The 16,024-nt window shown below is 44.6% G+C and overlaps 1 protein-coding gene across 7 annotated transcripts in view; it reads left to right on the top strand.

The window, feature by feature from the left end:
- The window catches only part of PAX2 (paired box 2), an 86,532-nt gene that overhangs the window by 51,501 nt on the left and 19,007 nt on the right, over positions 1 to 16,024 (top strand). For 5 of the 7 annotated variants that reach the window (XM_074907322.1, XM_074907321.1, XM_074907316.1 and 2 more), the window contains exons 6-7: positions 6,649 to 6,824; positions 8,662 to 8,788. In XM_074907322.1, the coding sequence (XP_074763423.1) occupies positions 6,649 to 6,824; positions 8,662 to 8,788 (303 nt within the window). Of the gene's footprint in view, positions 1 to 4,477; positions 4,502 to 6,648; positions 6,825 to 8,661; positions 8,789 to 16,024 lie in introns of all 7 variants that reach the window. The other 2 variants (XM_074907317.1, XM_074907319.1) reach the window with 1 other exon arrangement.

Here is a 16,024-nt window from a genome sequence, read left to right as displayed (position 1 = left end):
CATAAGCAGCCTTCCTTGCTCACCGATTCCTCATCTGAGATATACCCTCATTTCAAAACATAAAACATAAAATCTCTTTGTTTCTGAGACTTTCTGCTCTGAGCCTGAGTGTGTAAGTAACAAATACACACAGTTTATGTGTCATTGACACACTTGAATTACAGATACACATGGACCAGCGCAGTACCATCAATTTGCATACCCAGATTCAGGCTTGTGGACTCCTCTGAGTCAAATAGACACAGCAATCTGAACAACTGCAGACTTCACAAAGGCTGATACACTTTCTTGAGGTGATATTCCTCCAGCACTCATCTCCCACTATCCCTATTTCTGCAGGATACTGTACATAACCTGAACTTGCACTGTATCTTCGTTCACTATCACAGTGTAGATCCTTGATAATATTCGTTCTCTGTGCACTGCTAAACCTTGCCAGCCCCTTCCATGCTCTGTCATCTCTATCCTGCACTCACTTGGGATCCTTTCCATCTGAATTTGAGTTCATCTTTCTCCCCATCAGTCCAGTTATCACAATCAAAGCCCTGACAATTCTTGCAGCACTACTATGTGTTGAAATACAGAACTAACCTGTCTAGAGATGACACTTTCTTTCACACTGCCCAAAAGGCTGTAAAAATTCTTCTGGAAGGAAATGTAAGCCAAATTTTACAGCCTGCCTTTTCCAAACACTACTGAGTAGGGCAAGAAAGTTACACAGGTAAAAAGATTGCAGATTAGGGCTGCCAGTCCTTGCCCCTGTCCCTACTGTGGGGAGTACAGTATTAGTTTAATAATCATTGAGGATGCAAACAGAGTCTCTGGAAACATTGCGATAGCCAGACTGGATCAGCTTGCACAAACCGGGACACCAGTACCAGACACTTCTGACTATGTGAAAATGTGTGATCCGCTCCCTCAGCCAAGGGCTTTGTCCTTGATCTCTCCCTTGGTTGAGGGTCAGCTTAGACACAGATGCAGGTGGTCTGCTATTCCCAGCAGGAGCCTGATGCCAGGGTCTGAAGCCTGGGTCTGATAGCACTGGGCTCCTTTCTGGATCTGTGCCGAATGCAGCGTGAGGGTCTGCGCAGGGCTGGCTGCTGTGAATGACAAGCACTGGCTATCGATCGCGTTCTGAACTCGGCCCAGCCGATAGAAGGTAATTAATGACTCCATTTGCCTCAGTACCGAAGAGAACAATTGAGTTTGAAACTGCAACAACTAGCAGTGCGGGGAAAGGCCCCCCGGGACGTTCAGGAAAGCTGCCTGACAGGCCCGGGCAGCATGGGGACACCGAACACATCAGAGGGGGAAAAAAGAGAAGGGAAATCGGATAAAGGGGAAGAGCAGTCTTAACACAAAGAGTGACTTGGAAAAGGGCAGCACACGTAGCTGCGAGTGCCCAGAGAGTGGGACAAGGCTGCTCCAGGTTAAGCACCCCAGCGGGGACAGTGACAGAGGCAGGCTGCAGGAAAGGACAGGGTCGCCTCACTGGTGCAGAGGGATGGCATTTCAGCAGCCAGCTCAGCACCCTTGCCTTAGACAGATGCATTTCCCTTGGAGGCTTTGACAATTAGATGGGTTCTGTTGTGTCACCTGGCTGGCAGTTCTCATGCCAGTCACATTTGCTTTTATTATGACTATGATTTTTTATTGGTAGTGCTGTGAGGCCTGAGCTGAGATTGAGGCCCCATTAGGCAGCAGGCAGACACATCATGGAGGCAGTAGCATCCCCTGCCCCAAAAGAGAACAGTATCTCCATGTTTGTGTGCCAGCTGCACAGCTTCTCATGACCTTCTTGCATGTTTCTGTGCCACAAAGGTCTTCCTATGTCAGCAATACTTCTGAATTATTTGTTGAGGTGGCCCTGTTCCACCCTGAGCAAGGGTACTCTCTGTCACCTGTAGCCAGGGAAGTAACAGTATTACATTGCTTTGTCCTACTTGTACGTGATGGTTTCTTTGTGGCTTCCAGATCTGAGAACTTCTCTTTGTTCTGGACCTATTTAACAGGCATATTCCTTGTGCCAGATGTAGTTAAGGTTGTTTCCGTGTCCTCTGGCATAGCATTTCCTTGTTACCTGTCAGGATACTTTTGTGACACCCGTGGAGGATTTCTGTGTCTTGTGTTGAAAGTTTATGCTGAACACTGGCTGTGTGCGCTCCCTCGGCAGCCCCTCGGGAGGAGAGATGTTTCCTGTCACATGTGCAAGGCCAGTCCTGATCATGCTGACAGCAATCGTGTGCTCTTGTGAGGGACACAGTGACCTCTCAAGCTGTTTATTAAGATTCTTCTGATTTAAGAGAGGGGTGTCCCCATATCACAGTACCACAGAGTTTCCTTCACCAGTAAAGAGGGAACTGGGAGAGGTGATGATGCTTCCTAATGGTGCAGCTAGCACAGTTACCTAGGGGGCATCCCCAGACTCATCCTGCAGCTGAAGCCTTGCTTCACCACAGCACCCAATTCCAAGAACTGCTTTCTTGGCAAATCCCCATCCCCTAAACTTTTACTCCTAGCACTGTCATCAGCTGAAGTGACTGTTGCCCACCACAGTGCCATTCCTCATGGGATCTGCTAATCTTTCTGAACCCAAATTTTCCCATAAGCCCTTATTTCACTTTCACCCATCACTCTTTGATGAAGCCTATCTCTTCCCTGAAGTCCTCTCTGCTCCTTACTGCCACCTGTACTCATATCCAGTTGTCAGTTCCCATAATTTGTGATGTGGACTATAAGGAGAAGCCGCAAATATTGTAATACACAGAGTCATATGCTTAGATGAGAATTGCAACTTTGATCTAAAACCAGATACAAGTGTCTGTCCCTTGCAGTTTCAGGGAAAAAAATTAAATCATATCCTCTATAGGTTTTGACACCAGAAAACAAACACAGTGGATTTATAGACCTTTGGTTTTGAAGAAAATATAATGATCTGTGACGCTGAGTGTTTCAGTGTTAGCAACAGAAGACACATAAATCCATCTTTCAAGATCATCTCTGTGAAACTTTCTCCACTTCATAAGTAAAATCCATATGCACAGCTCATGTTACTGCTTTGTGAAGTTTGAGATTTGTGTGCCCTGCCATTACGAAGTCCAATATTACTGCAAGCTGTTTAGACAAGGTCCACCTTGAAGTAGCCCACAGGCCTCTGTCAAAAGTTTCTTTTCTTTTGTAGGTTTTAAAGCCTAGGCCACGGAATAGTGCCACCCCCCCTCCCCTGCCCCATATCCAGAACTCCCACCTAAAGCTTTGCCTTTCTCCTTACAACTTTTCCACCTCTCCCTATCTATTTGCTTGCTTTGATCATTCTGATTTCTTATCTAACCCTGTTCCTTCCCTTCATCCTTTTCTTTTGTTTCCCATTGACTATACACATCCTTTCTTATCAGCTAGTCCTGAGTTTCTCAAATACACATACGCACTTACGTGCGTGTGCACACACAAATAAATAAATAAAAAAAAAAAGGTCAGTGAGCAGAGCAGCAATAACCCCTAAAACAGTACTATCAGAGGGACATGATTGATCAATTGAATTCCATAGCGGCTGAAAAATGTGGGATTAAGCAGTGTATTATACGCACAATGAGTTGAGGCATGATGTTCATTTCAAGTTCATTTCGCCAGCCCTCTGCCACCAGATCAGGCAATCAATAGGGGCAGCAGATATCATATATCACATCTCTCTGTGCTAGGGAGAGAGCACCATAATCTCTCGCAAATTTAGAGTGACAGATTTGTCAAGATCTGAAGGGCCCCTGAATAAATGAAGGAAAAGAGACTCCTACAGCGACTTGGGAAAGCTGTGGTTTCAGCTTCTTCACACAAAGGCATGGCCTGCACTCACACAGGAGACACGCGTGCACAGGGCTCTGCAGGCAGACAGGAATGGCAAATACATGTGCATGCATGCACTGATTTGTGTAACCAACTAGGACATCTCACTAAGGGTAAAATCTGGTTTAATAACAATCAATGGAAGTTTTACCATATATGGGAACACCCATCCCCTCACACCAAACACCATGCAGAGCGTAGTGCTGCCATCCTTGAAAATCAAATATACCCTAAACTAGCCACTGCAGATAAATGGCTGCTCAGGCACATACAGTGATGCAGAATCTGAAAAATACCAGAATAATGATCTACTGCAAAAATACCCACATGTATTAGCATCATGGTGTGCACAGTCATGCACACTGACTGACACATGTGAAAAAATCCTCAAAGGCAAACAGCTCCACAGGCTGCAGACAGGTTGAGACAAGCATTGATACAGAAACACACTTTTTTTTTCTGAGCCTGGACCCAGATGTTCTGTGCCAGCTTTCAGCAGGGAGGACCAGAGAGAAGTGCCTACTGGAATTGGGAATGTGAGCCTCGAGCTACCCTAGTCCTCCTGAAAGCCACCCCTTGCAGTAACAGCCCAGTCCATCTAAAACATGAAAACTGCACTGACACACACGGTGTGCAGTCCACCAAGCCTGGTCATTGCTTTGTTTTCTCTTAGTCAAACCTGTCATGAACTCCAGCTTTCAGGAATTTGAGAATTTTCCCTTGTGCAAATCAGCCTGAGGAGAGGAGAAAATGCCAGGGATCAGTGTCAATAAACAGCCCTGCTCTGGCTAGGGGTGGAAAAGAAAGAGAGAAGGGGCTGCTTGAGGGAAGGCTGCGGGCTGGGACAAATCAATATGTAATATTTTCTATGGTCTTGTGAGTGGTACTGTACTACGTTACTGTATATAATGTACTATTGATTATATCATATCATATAATCACCTATAAACAGATATATCTCATAGCCAGAAGGCAGCAGGCTCAGTTATAACTCTGGGCCACCAGTTGGGCATTAACTGCACCAGGAAAATACCTATCTTGGCTCCATCCACAAGCTAAAAGATGAAATGGCAGAGTGGCATGGTCCTGGCCATTGTGCAGTGAATGCCACTCCAGGCTCCTGGGAGCATCATCTGCCCATGAGCACCTCACAGTTGCATGGAGGAGGGAAAAGGTCTCTACGGATTCCTCAACCACTTTGTAGTGACAGACAGCAAGTTTCTGAGATTCACAGACTGGAAGCCACCAAGAAAGTTTGAAGTATGGGGAATAATAGTGAAAAAGCAGGAAGGTAATCACAGCGCAAGAGTGTGATAAGACAGTCAGACGTGTCTGGTGACGCACAGTAGGTAGAGATTCAGCATGGAGGGTATGGAGGTATATCGGCATGGATGAGACAGGGGATTATAACCAGTCTTACCAAAGTTAGGCTGAGAGGTGACAGCGGAAAGATACTCAGCACAGTTGGAGAAGATTATAATGAGCAGAGTTGCCTCAGATGAGATGAAGGATTATGACAAAGGAAGATTCACTTCAGCTGGGACAGGAGGTTATAACAGACAGACTCACCTTGGAAGTGACAGATGCTAATAGCAGGAGACTCGCTCACTTCAGATAAAAAGGGGTTATAACTGAGATAAATGCACTTCATTTGAGTTGGGGGATAACATGGAAAAAACCAGAACCAGGTGGGTGATAAGATGGTTTATCATACAGAAAGATTCACTTTGGATGGGGCAGGGCATTTATAATGGAATCACCTCAGAGAGGATGAGTGGGCTGCAAGAGACGTGGGATGGCACAACAGAGATAGAGACACCTGGAACGTGGCAGGAGGTACTGCAGTGAGATTGAACTGTGTTAGAGGGCTGCTGCAGGCACAGAGATGCACTCTGGCAATGCTTCTACCAAAAAAAAGGCTTTTTTCCTACTAAGAACAAAGGAATACCAGGAAGGCTGATTCCCACTAAGTAGGACTAGATTTTGTATTGCAATAATTCATTCTGCATAGGAAGGAGGACCAACAAAGATTCATCTCATTTTTGAAGGGAGTTTTATAACAGAGATATGGGTTGTGATAAATCACGAGTTACATGTAGGAGAATGGGACAGAGATGATAACAGAAACCAACATATGTTGGATGGGACAGTTGTCCCACAGGGAGAGACTTTTCTCTGGTGAAACATGGAGTCAGAAACAGAATCATTCCTGTTATAAGATGGGGATGAAAGACTCATCTGGGGTATGACAGGACAAGATCAGATGAGAAGGAAATTATAACAGAGATATAACTTCTATTGGGACTGGGTTGCTACAACAGAGACTGACTCCCTTCCACGCTGTAAGAGAGCCCGTTCTCTATTCCAGGCTTCCTCAGCTCTCTACAGTACAGGTCTACCCTCAGCAACTTTGTTTTCTCTGTGAGCTGCTTCTCCAGCAGCCTTCTAGCGATGCTAATCGCTGTGCTTTGCTCCTATTTTATGCTCAGCAAAGGAGATTTGGCAATTTTAAACACTAAAAATCAGCGGAACCAAAACTCATCTCTGAGCCAAGCACCATTCTCCACAGCGTCACTCATCCTGGGCAGGAGAGTCCCACAGAGCCCGCTGGAGCTGCCTGGCCACTCCAGCAGACAGGAGGGGGCTTCCCTTGGGTCCCCGCAGCCTCCCCTTCCCACAGGAGCAGCACAGCTCCCTGGGTGGAGGTGGAGGGCCCTGCTCTTTCCCACTCTGTCCTTGTCCCACATCCCTTGCTGATCCAAGCCAGGGTGGTGCTAACTCCCTGTTTTCTCTGTCTGTGCCCTGCAGATGTATCCGAGGGCTCAGTTCCCAATGGAGATTCCCAGAGCAGCGTGGACAGTTTGCGGAAGCACCTTCGTGGCGACACTTTCACCCAGCAGCAGCTGGAAGCTTTAGATCGAGTTTTTGAGCGTCCTTCTTACCCTGACGTCTTTCAAACATCAGAGCACATCAAATCTGAGCAGGTGAGGGCCTGGCCTGGTAATGGGGACCCACAGGCACCATAGGATGATGGCAGGGAGATTCCCTCACTGAAATCACTCTCCTCCCTCTTCACCCCTTGTTGGTACACTGACCTGTTATTGCACATACATCACATTTACATTTTACAGCACTTTCTAGTTGTAATGTATTACTGCGCTGGTGCACATGTATACATAAGCTCTGCCTCCTCTCATGAACTCACTGTATATAGGTACACTGTGCTCCCCCTAAATACCCATGTCCACCTTTCCCTCTGCACACACACGTGCAGGTATGTGGGCATGTTCTTGCCATGAACACACAAACACTGCCATGCATGTTCACTGGCACACAGCACTGCATGGAAACTCCTGCACTTTCAGATCACGCTGGTAACCCGTATGCCACAGGGACAGGCTTTAACTGAGATTTTCCTTCATGGCCCAAAGCTGAGACTTGACTCCCATCTCCAGTTTTCCATACTTCTGCAGCTCTGCCCCCCTTTCCCTTACTCCCCCGCTCCCCCAGCCTTTTATCCCAAAAGCTGTTTGTCTTAATAAAATGAAAATCAAAAGTCTTTTTAAACCGCCCCAAGCCATAAACCAACAAAGGAAGAGAAGGAGAGGCTGGCTGTGGACTCCCTCCATCCCAGAGTCCCTGGGTTTATTACAATGAATAACCTTTATTTACTTTCATTAGACTATTAAGCACCAGCACAGTCATTTTTCCCCCTGAAACTCTGAGCAGGGCCCATAAAGCAAATCCGAAGCCTAATTGAGTTCATTTTAATTTCTCTCCGATCACAGCGAATTACTCTGGTGATAAATCAGGGGGCAGGCTCACCCCCGGTAGAAGGCCTAATTTGCAGCTAATTACAAAACTGATTTCTACAGGAAGATCAATACGAGAAGGAATTGGAAATGACTAGGCAGTCCTAGCCAAGCAGGGACAGGGGCGGGGAGGGGGCAGTGTGCAGGGAGCCCACTGGAGGAGGGGGAGATGTGGGAAGGGGGTTGGGGAAGCACATGGTAAAAAACGGAGAAGAAAGAGCAGAAAATCAGTTTTAATTTAACGTAATATTAATCAGAGCAACTTTTCCTGCTGTTTTGTAGCCTTCCCCGTTTCTCCACCTCATGTGTCTGGTTCAGAGGCTGCCACAATAAAAAGGCAATTACTGGAGCCTTTCGGACAGGACACCCTTTCAGATTCAATGGCTCTCCCCCTCCCACCCTTCTGTTAGCCATGTGGCTCCCCCCTCCCCAATTTCATACCCCAATGCACAGAGTGACAGAGGCAGGGGATGAGGCTTCTTTGTTTTTAAAGAGCTAGGACAGAGGTAACAGCAGAGGGGAGGCAGACACTCAGCAGAGAGCCTGGCTACAGTGGGCCAACACTGGCTGCTTCCTACAGCCTGCCTGTCCCAGTCATGTCACTGCAGCCCTCTGCCCCAGCTGTCCTTGTCACCAGGGCAGACACCTCCTGCCTCCACCCAGCCAAGAGGAGGGGACACGGATTTCCACTTTCTTCTCCCCTGGGCTGGCACAGGCTGCCACCCTCATCCCCACAGCACTGAATGAAGGCTCAGCCATACCACAGATAACGGGCCCGATCCTCACCCCTTTTCCCCCCTCACAGTGGCAAACCGGCAGGTGAGACAGTTCATCATAGGAAGCCCCCCCGCCCCATGCAACCCTCTCATCACTTCATTTTCTGTTTCCTCCTCCTTCTCCTCCATCTGTGCAGGGGTTTGCATCTCTCCTCTTCCTCCCCCCCATCTGTACACCCTTCTCTTTCTCCCAGCGCATCAATAGCAAGCTGTCTTTCTCCTCTCTTCCCCAGGGTAATGAGTACTCCCTCCCAGCTCTGACCCCTGGTCTCGATGAAGTCAAATCAAGTCTATCCACCTCTGCTAACCCAGACCTGGGGACAAATGTGTCAGGACCCCAGACGTACCCTGTGGTGACTGGTAAGCTGCCTGACCAAACAGCAGAACCAAGCTTTTTATTTATTTCCCTCATCACCATTAGCTTCTGCTTTTTCTGCTAATGCAAGATATCCCTCTGTGGCAAACATGGAAAGAGACAGAAAGACTGTGGGGGATGTAAGGGCTCAAGAGAAGCTTGAAATTCAGAGTACTGGCAGTTCTGGGTACACCTAGAGGTGCCCAGGTGTGACTCAAAGACAGGCAAACCCAGGTGTGAATCGGGAGCTTGCGTGCCCAGATGGTGCTTAGGGATGAATGTTGGTGGAGAAAGAAATGTCTAAATATGCACTGTGATTTTTCCCTTTGTGTCTGAGAACAAGAAGGTTGTGGCTTACCCATGATCCACATTCGGTTTTCTTGGGGAGAAATAATAATTTAAGTTTTTTTCAGCCCTGGAATTAGAAGTGGCATTTGCAAATGAAATACTGAGTTCTTCTGAACTGTGACTGCTAAACTCCCTCTTCCTTAGCCCCATGAGTTTCCAACAGAAGCTGGCAAAAAAAATTTGTTCACAGCCTTCCCCCTTCCTGCATGCATGGGCACATTAAACTCAGGTGTGTCTGGGACAGTAGGAAATGAGAGCAAGTGCACGACAGCAGAGGAAATAGGATGCAGAGAAGCAGGAGGCAATTTCTGCAGCAGCCGCTCCACAGAAACCTCCTCTTCGCTGGTGGCACATGCAGGACCTGAGAAGCACAGGGTTGTCTTGGGGTCATGGGGCACACCATCCTGATACTAGTGTTAGACTGCCTGCCCAGTGCATGTCTAGAGCCATAAGGAGATATTCTGGTGCCATGGCCCTTCTTCTCAGGCTTTAGTTGTCACTGGTCCCTGGTACCACAGATTTGCACATCTCCTCTTGGGTAGCTAAAGCAGTTGGCAGGGCCCGAGTGACTTGCCCTTGTTTGGTATATCCCCACTTTCCCTATGACTGCTGTGGCCACTCTGGAAACCTTGCAGTGTAAGTTGAAAAATAACTCATGACAAATAGGTGTAAGTCCTGTTAACAAGGGAAAGAGCTGCTGCCTGTTGGCCAAAGAGCTGTCCTCTGATGGCACAGAATTTAGAGCACTGGAGTGTGTATCTCAACTTTTTCTTGCAGAAGCCCCAGCTAATAGCCTATGAAGTCAAAGCAGTTCATGGCTGAAGCAAGCAGCTGTTTGTTCAGCAAACACCAAGCAAAGGCATATTGTTGCATGCAACTTTTGGCTACCAGAAACTTTGGGACTGGACAGGATTAGTAACAGTTGCCCCAAATACAAAAGACATCCAGTGTGAGGTCTGCAGAATGTCATAGAGAACCATGGGGAGGTGAAGTGCATATTTAGGGAGTGTCTAGAAAACATAATATCCCCAGACTTTTTTCATGGCTTTTACTGCTATCAGGTTTGATCTAGGATCCTTGTAACCATACAGTTTCTTAGTCAACAGAAAAAGGTGGTTCAGCTGTGACAAAATTATTCCATCTTTCTCTGTATTTGCATATGCAAGACAAAACTCAGATGGTGACCATCTACCATTTAGCAGATCTACCTTTCTTACAGGAAATACTTCCCTGTCTTTGGGGGGCAAAGTGAGTAGGATACCAGTACTGTCCTTCCTTCATGGAGAGCAGATCCCCATAGCTGAATGTAAAGGTGAGGTGCCTAAAATCAGAGTTTAAGATTCAAAGGTGCCATAAAAATAATTATTTTTAGAAGATGATGCATTCCAGCCTGTTAATATGAGAGCAGAATTCCCAAAGACTGGGGACACTGCACTTTGGACATGACTCTCACAAGGGGACAGCAGGAGACAGATTTGGCCTCACAAAAGAGGCTGTGGGCTGAGGCAGAAAATCTTCTTCATGTCCTCCCTACCCTGTGCCATCCCCACTCTGTTCCCTGCAACACTCCCAGCTCAGTTCGAGAACGTCCCCATCTGATCCATCTGGATCCAAGAGTGAGAAAAGTTCATTTCAGACCCAGCTTGACACTCCCAGGTGGCAACTTAGCACTAACATCTCAATCTGTATGCGACATTTCAATCAGCGCAGAGTAACAAAAGCAGAACTATTAGCGTTGGGAGCTGTTCACTGGTGGTAATGATGGGGAAACTCAGAAACTGGAAATGTAAAGGAAAAAAAAAACCCTCAACACCCTGAAAGGCAGCAGGGAAAGAGGGGCAGAGAATTCTTCCTCTACACTTAGGCCAGGATCCAATGTTTGGATTAATGGTGCCATTACCCAAGAAAGGACTTCAGATAATGCTCATTCTTAAAATGTTTTTGCTGGCAATTAAATGGTTGCAGATATTGATCTTCATTGATCCGATGTCCTCCATTTGCATAATCTATTAAAGATGAATGATTCATTATATGTTTGCTATGGGGCTGGGCAATGCTTTCAGGAAGGACCAGAGAGGTGAGGAACTCAGTGCTGCCTCCTGATCTACCCCAGCCAGGAAATTATGGAAGAGGCTGGGAGCATGGAGATTTCTTTGGTATCACCCAGATTCTTCTCCCAAGAAGGGATATTGGAGTAATAGCGAGTACTGAATTGCTGGCTGCCTGTTCTGCTGCTATATCTTTAAAATTCCTCTTTGTTGTTGTCCAGGGCAGTTTGTAAACCCAGGTGGTATCTGAAACAAATGTGAAACAAATCCACCCATACAGGGTACAAACTCTGTGTGCAGTCACTTCAGGATGTAAGATTTAGCTTCAGTCTACAAGAAAGTCTCCCCAGCTCAGTCTTCCCAGACAGAAAAAGTATCACTAGCTCTTTCCAAATCAAAGCTGTCTGGCACTGAATTCTTGCCCTTTCTGAAGACTTCCGAGAAAGTTCTTCTCCTCTTTCTGGTTCATGACTAGATTTCCTCAGCAAGCTCTCTCAGTTCACACTATTCTGAGAATACACCCTTCCAAAATCCAGCAAAACCTCAACAGTATGTAACTACCTCAAATCTTGGAATGTAGTGAGATAGTTAAGCACAGATGCTGCTGAAGTCCGTTTATCTGTCTGTGAGCTTCCTAGAACTGAAGAGGTAGAAAGGCTGCAAAACAGGCAGACACCTCCCCAATGTGTAGGAAGGCCTTTCCCAAAGTCCTGGGTGTCTATTCAAAAGACATAGGTTAGCACCACAGTTACAAACAGCACAGCCTTGTCTAGTACTGCCAATATCAAACATTCCCTTTCAGACAATTATTCTATTTAACACACCTCAGATGGTCCCTTTATTACTTGCATCTCCTAAAGCAAGTAAACAAAACCATTTGTTTATTATGGAGAAGACAGGTCACCCTTATTTCTCCCCATTAAGTATCCGCATGGAATTTCTGTGAATGAGCTGACACTTAAGGGCTAGCTGGGCACTAGGCTAGGAAACATGCTCCCACTGTCCTTCATGTAGAATAGACAGTGTAGAAATTTTCAACTTCCTTGTGAAGTATCAGAGAGAGAAAACTCTTAAGAGCTGTCTGAGAACACCACCTTACCTCTTCCTTCACACACAGTCAGTGGACCAGCTACATCTTGCCTTGATGTTGCATGGCCATCACAGCTAGATTGGCACAGATCCCTGACAGTTTCTTGGACAGTATCTTTGGACAGCAATCAGATTTCCTAGAAGCAAAGATCCAAACTTGAACATACCAAGACAAGGTGAGTACATGCAGTCGAACACAAAGACAAGAACTCTGTTGTTCAGAGATGTTCTACTTTGATTAGTTCTATTGAAGGCAAACAGCCTAGGCAGATGAGTATAAATCTGTACAGGGCTAAGGAAACACAGAACACCTCAATAGCTTTCTTTTATTCAGTAGTTTCCATGGATCTCTGAGTTTGGGATGTACTCAGTAGCTAACATCTGAGAGGTGAGCAGAGGAGAACCTCAAGATTTTGGCACTAGCAACAGGAATACTTTAAAAGCACAAGGTTATTCACAAAAGCCTTGAATCTTTTGAGAAAAGAGATACTTCTTTAAGCACCATCAGAAGCCACATCTTTTGGAATAAGCATGCATGAAAGAAATGAGGTGTCTTCAAACCAGGTTCTAAGTTCTGGGCACTTAATAGTTTGGAAGCAGAGCCCTTTCTGACTCAATTATCTTGCCCAGAAGTTACCCAACAGAGAGACAGCACAATGAGAAATAAAACACAATAGACTTTTCATGCATGGCTTGAAACTTGCTTCTTAACAGACTACTAAAGGGGAGGATTTACTTACTAGATGGATAGTAAAGCTACAGCAAAGGTAAAGAAAAACTTCCCTTAATCGAAACCCGTCAGTTTTAACTAAACAGACCTTGTTTGCCAGCTCACTACAATCATTGAGATCTACAAAGAAAAAGACCAGCCCAAGAAAAATGGGACAAAAAAAAGCACTTCAGGAACTTCTACCATTGACTGAAATGCAGTATGTGTCCCCTTCTCTTCCTGTGAGGAGGTTTCTGAATGCTTCTGTGCTGTGGTTAGTACCTGTTAATAGGAATGGGAAACTTTTAAAATCATCACCACTCACCAAAATAGCTACCATGTCCTGTATAGAAAATGTTTTCTTCTCTCTGGAAAATAAGTTTTTCCCTAAAAAACTTTTAGGGTGAGAAATTCTGACAACTCATGGTGTGTCAAACGAAGGCACCAAAAACGCACAAACTCCATTGATCTCGCTTTCCTCCTGACCTCCCCTCTCTGGCACAGGGCTTGATTTTTTTTCAGTTCACATTAACTTTTTTTAATTCATACATGAATGTATGCAAAAAATTTATTTAGAATTACTGACTTACAAGCTACTTGCTATGTCTGAAACACATACAAAAATAGTACTTAAACAGCATCTGATTTCTATGAAAGTTTTCAAGAAAGTTGTGATGCTAAGCACGGAAAAATCACTGACTAGACATCAGTATCCAAAATTTTTCTGAAGTGATAAACAATCTTTTGAGAACTTTATCCTCCTGCAAGGTGAAAAGATATTATTTCCTTCGTTTCAGCTTAGTGAGTGAACTGAAGAGAATTTTGTCCAGTTCAATAACCAGATCATTCAAAACTAAGAAACAAACTATGATTTGAAAAACAAGGAACATTTATTTTCCTCTGTCAGTGAGTGAATTAAGCTTGGTGTGAAAGGATGAGATCTATTAGTTCTAAAATCAGGTTCTGAAATCAGTTCAAATTCCTCCTCTTATATACCCTTTTCTTCATGTCAGTTTACTGCAAAACCTGCTTAGAAAAGCTTGCTGCTTCTGTTCTAGTGTATTTAGGAAGTCATGAAACTTGTGGTCATTTTATTTAATTAGCATGAATAATTACAAATACTGTTTTTAATTTAATTCTAATTTCCATCCAGATATAACTTGACACAGATCAGAAGTTAAAAGTTAATAATCTAATAAAATAATAATATGGATTCATCATTCACTATTTTCTCATATAATAATATGTAAAGACAAATTATATTAAACAACATAATTGCTTAAATAAATGTGCACAGATGCAGTTCATCTACTTAGCAAAAATTGAAATAACCACGTTTAATGTAAATTTTGTATTGGCCAAAATATTTGTTACCACCCATAAAATCCAGCCTTTTAGAAAACAACCTTATAGTGCAAATGTAAAACAAGTTGATCCATCTTGCTGTATTAAATCATGATTAAAACTGACCATTACATTCAGTTGTACTTATATCATTACACTGAGAGGGGGAGCATTTCCTTCCCCTTTTCCTTGTTTGTAATGGTGAAAATTTCCTGTCTTACTCCGGTCTACTTTAGTCTCTGACACCAGTAAGCAAGGGCCCTGGTCAGGGCTTTAGTGAGCTGACTTCTTAACAAACTGCTAGGGGCCCCAAACTGGCTTTGGTGACAGCAAATCCTACAGATGCAGACCCGCACTCTGCGGCACAGCATCATGGCTGCAGCCACCAGCAGACGAGCAGCCTGCTTGGCACACATCTGAGTGTTCCAGTGCTCTGAAAATGGAATATGATAATCTTTCATGTGGCTGCTACAAGACTGTTACTACTCTGCCTCATCAAAATGAAGGAGATATTTTTTGTGAGCAAACCTCTCTTCTGTTTAAAGATGAGGAATCGGCAATAGTGGAAGTCCATAGGACCTCCAAATTTCATCAGCTGTTTCCCATCCATAAGAAGAGATAATATCTTATCTCATCAAGGAATTAGGAAAGGCAAAAGGTGTTACTTCTTTTCCCCAGGATCAAATGGCTGAGGGTGATAGATGGTCAGGTGAATGATCTCTGGAACAGACAGAAATAGTGGGGGGGGAAGGAATTACATAAACTATTTCCATACATCCAATGTAAGTTTCTCTGACAATAACTTTACGATGCTGAAGAAGGTGGCTTGTGGGCTTGAAAGGCATATTGAAGTGAGGAACCCAGAAATGGATGGCCCAAAAGAAAGAATGTCTTTGCCTTCCTTAAATTAGCATTTAAATGAACAATAGCAGTGAATGACAATAATGTCATGTAATGACCATAGCAGTAAATTGGCATTCCCAGTCCGATTTTCCTCAGCCCTCAGCAAGCGGACAGCATTGCAGGCTGCCACGCACTCTGCTGCCGGACAAAAAGAGACTGTTTTAGAGAAAATAATTATATTGTCTTCCCAACAATTCAGTTTTTGCCTTTTTTTTGAGGTTAAATGAAGAACCAAGTAAGTATGGCTATGATGAAAATTTTAGTGATGTAGGTATTTTCCCACTGACAGCAAAGACTGTGCTTTATATCTGAGTTAAGCAACACCTGTCAGCAGGTGTTAATAACTTTTGATCTCCATCTGCTGTACAGCATTTAACCAGACCAGCTGCTTGTACAATTGAAATTGCCCACTGCGGTCTTTCAGAGAAATGGAGACCTTAGGGCAATCTTTGGCCCTTCTTTGTAGATTTAGGATTACCATGGGCTACCCAGGAATATCTATCCTATCTTATGATCAGTGGAATATCATTGTGAAGAAACCTTGGAGATACCTATAATGAAGACTGTCTGAAAAGCTAACATGTTCTAATTACATTTCCTGGTATCTTTAAGAAGTAACATTCAAGACCCAACCCATCAAGGAGTAAGTATATGCTACACTTTAAGGCAGAAGTAATTGCCCAACCTGATGGGCTGGGACTCAAGAAAGGGGACCACAGTATGGACTCCACTGAACTTCTCTGCCAAGTGCACAAGTTGCACACTTTCCCCCGCAACCTAAGACTTTAAAGCACATCTTT

This window comes from Athene noctua, chromosome 5 (assembly GCF_965140245.1).
Source record: "Athene noctua chromosome 5, bAthNoc1.hap1.1, whole genome shotgun sequence".
NCBI classification, from domain to species: Eukaryota; Metazoa; Chordata; class Aves; order Strigiformes; family Strigidae; genus Athene; species Athene noctua.
The sequence above is the reverse complement of the archived record's forward strand: the minus strand, read 5'-3'. Positions and strand labels throughout refer to the sequence as shown.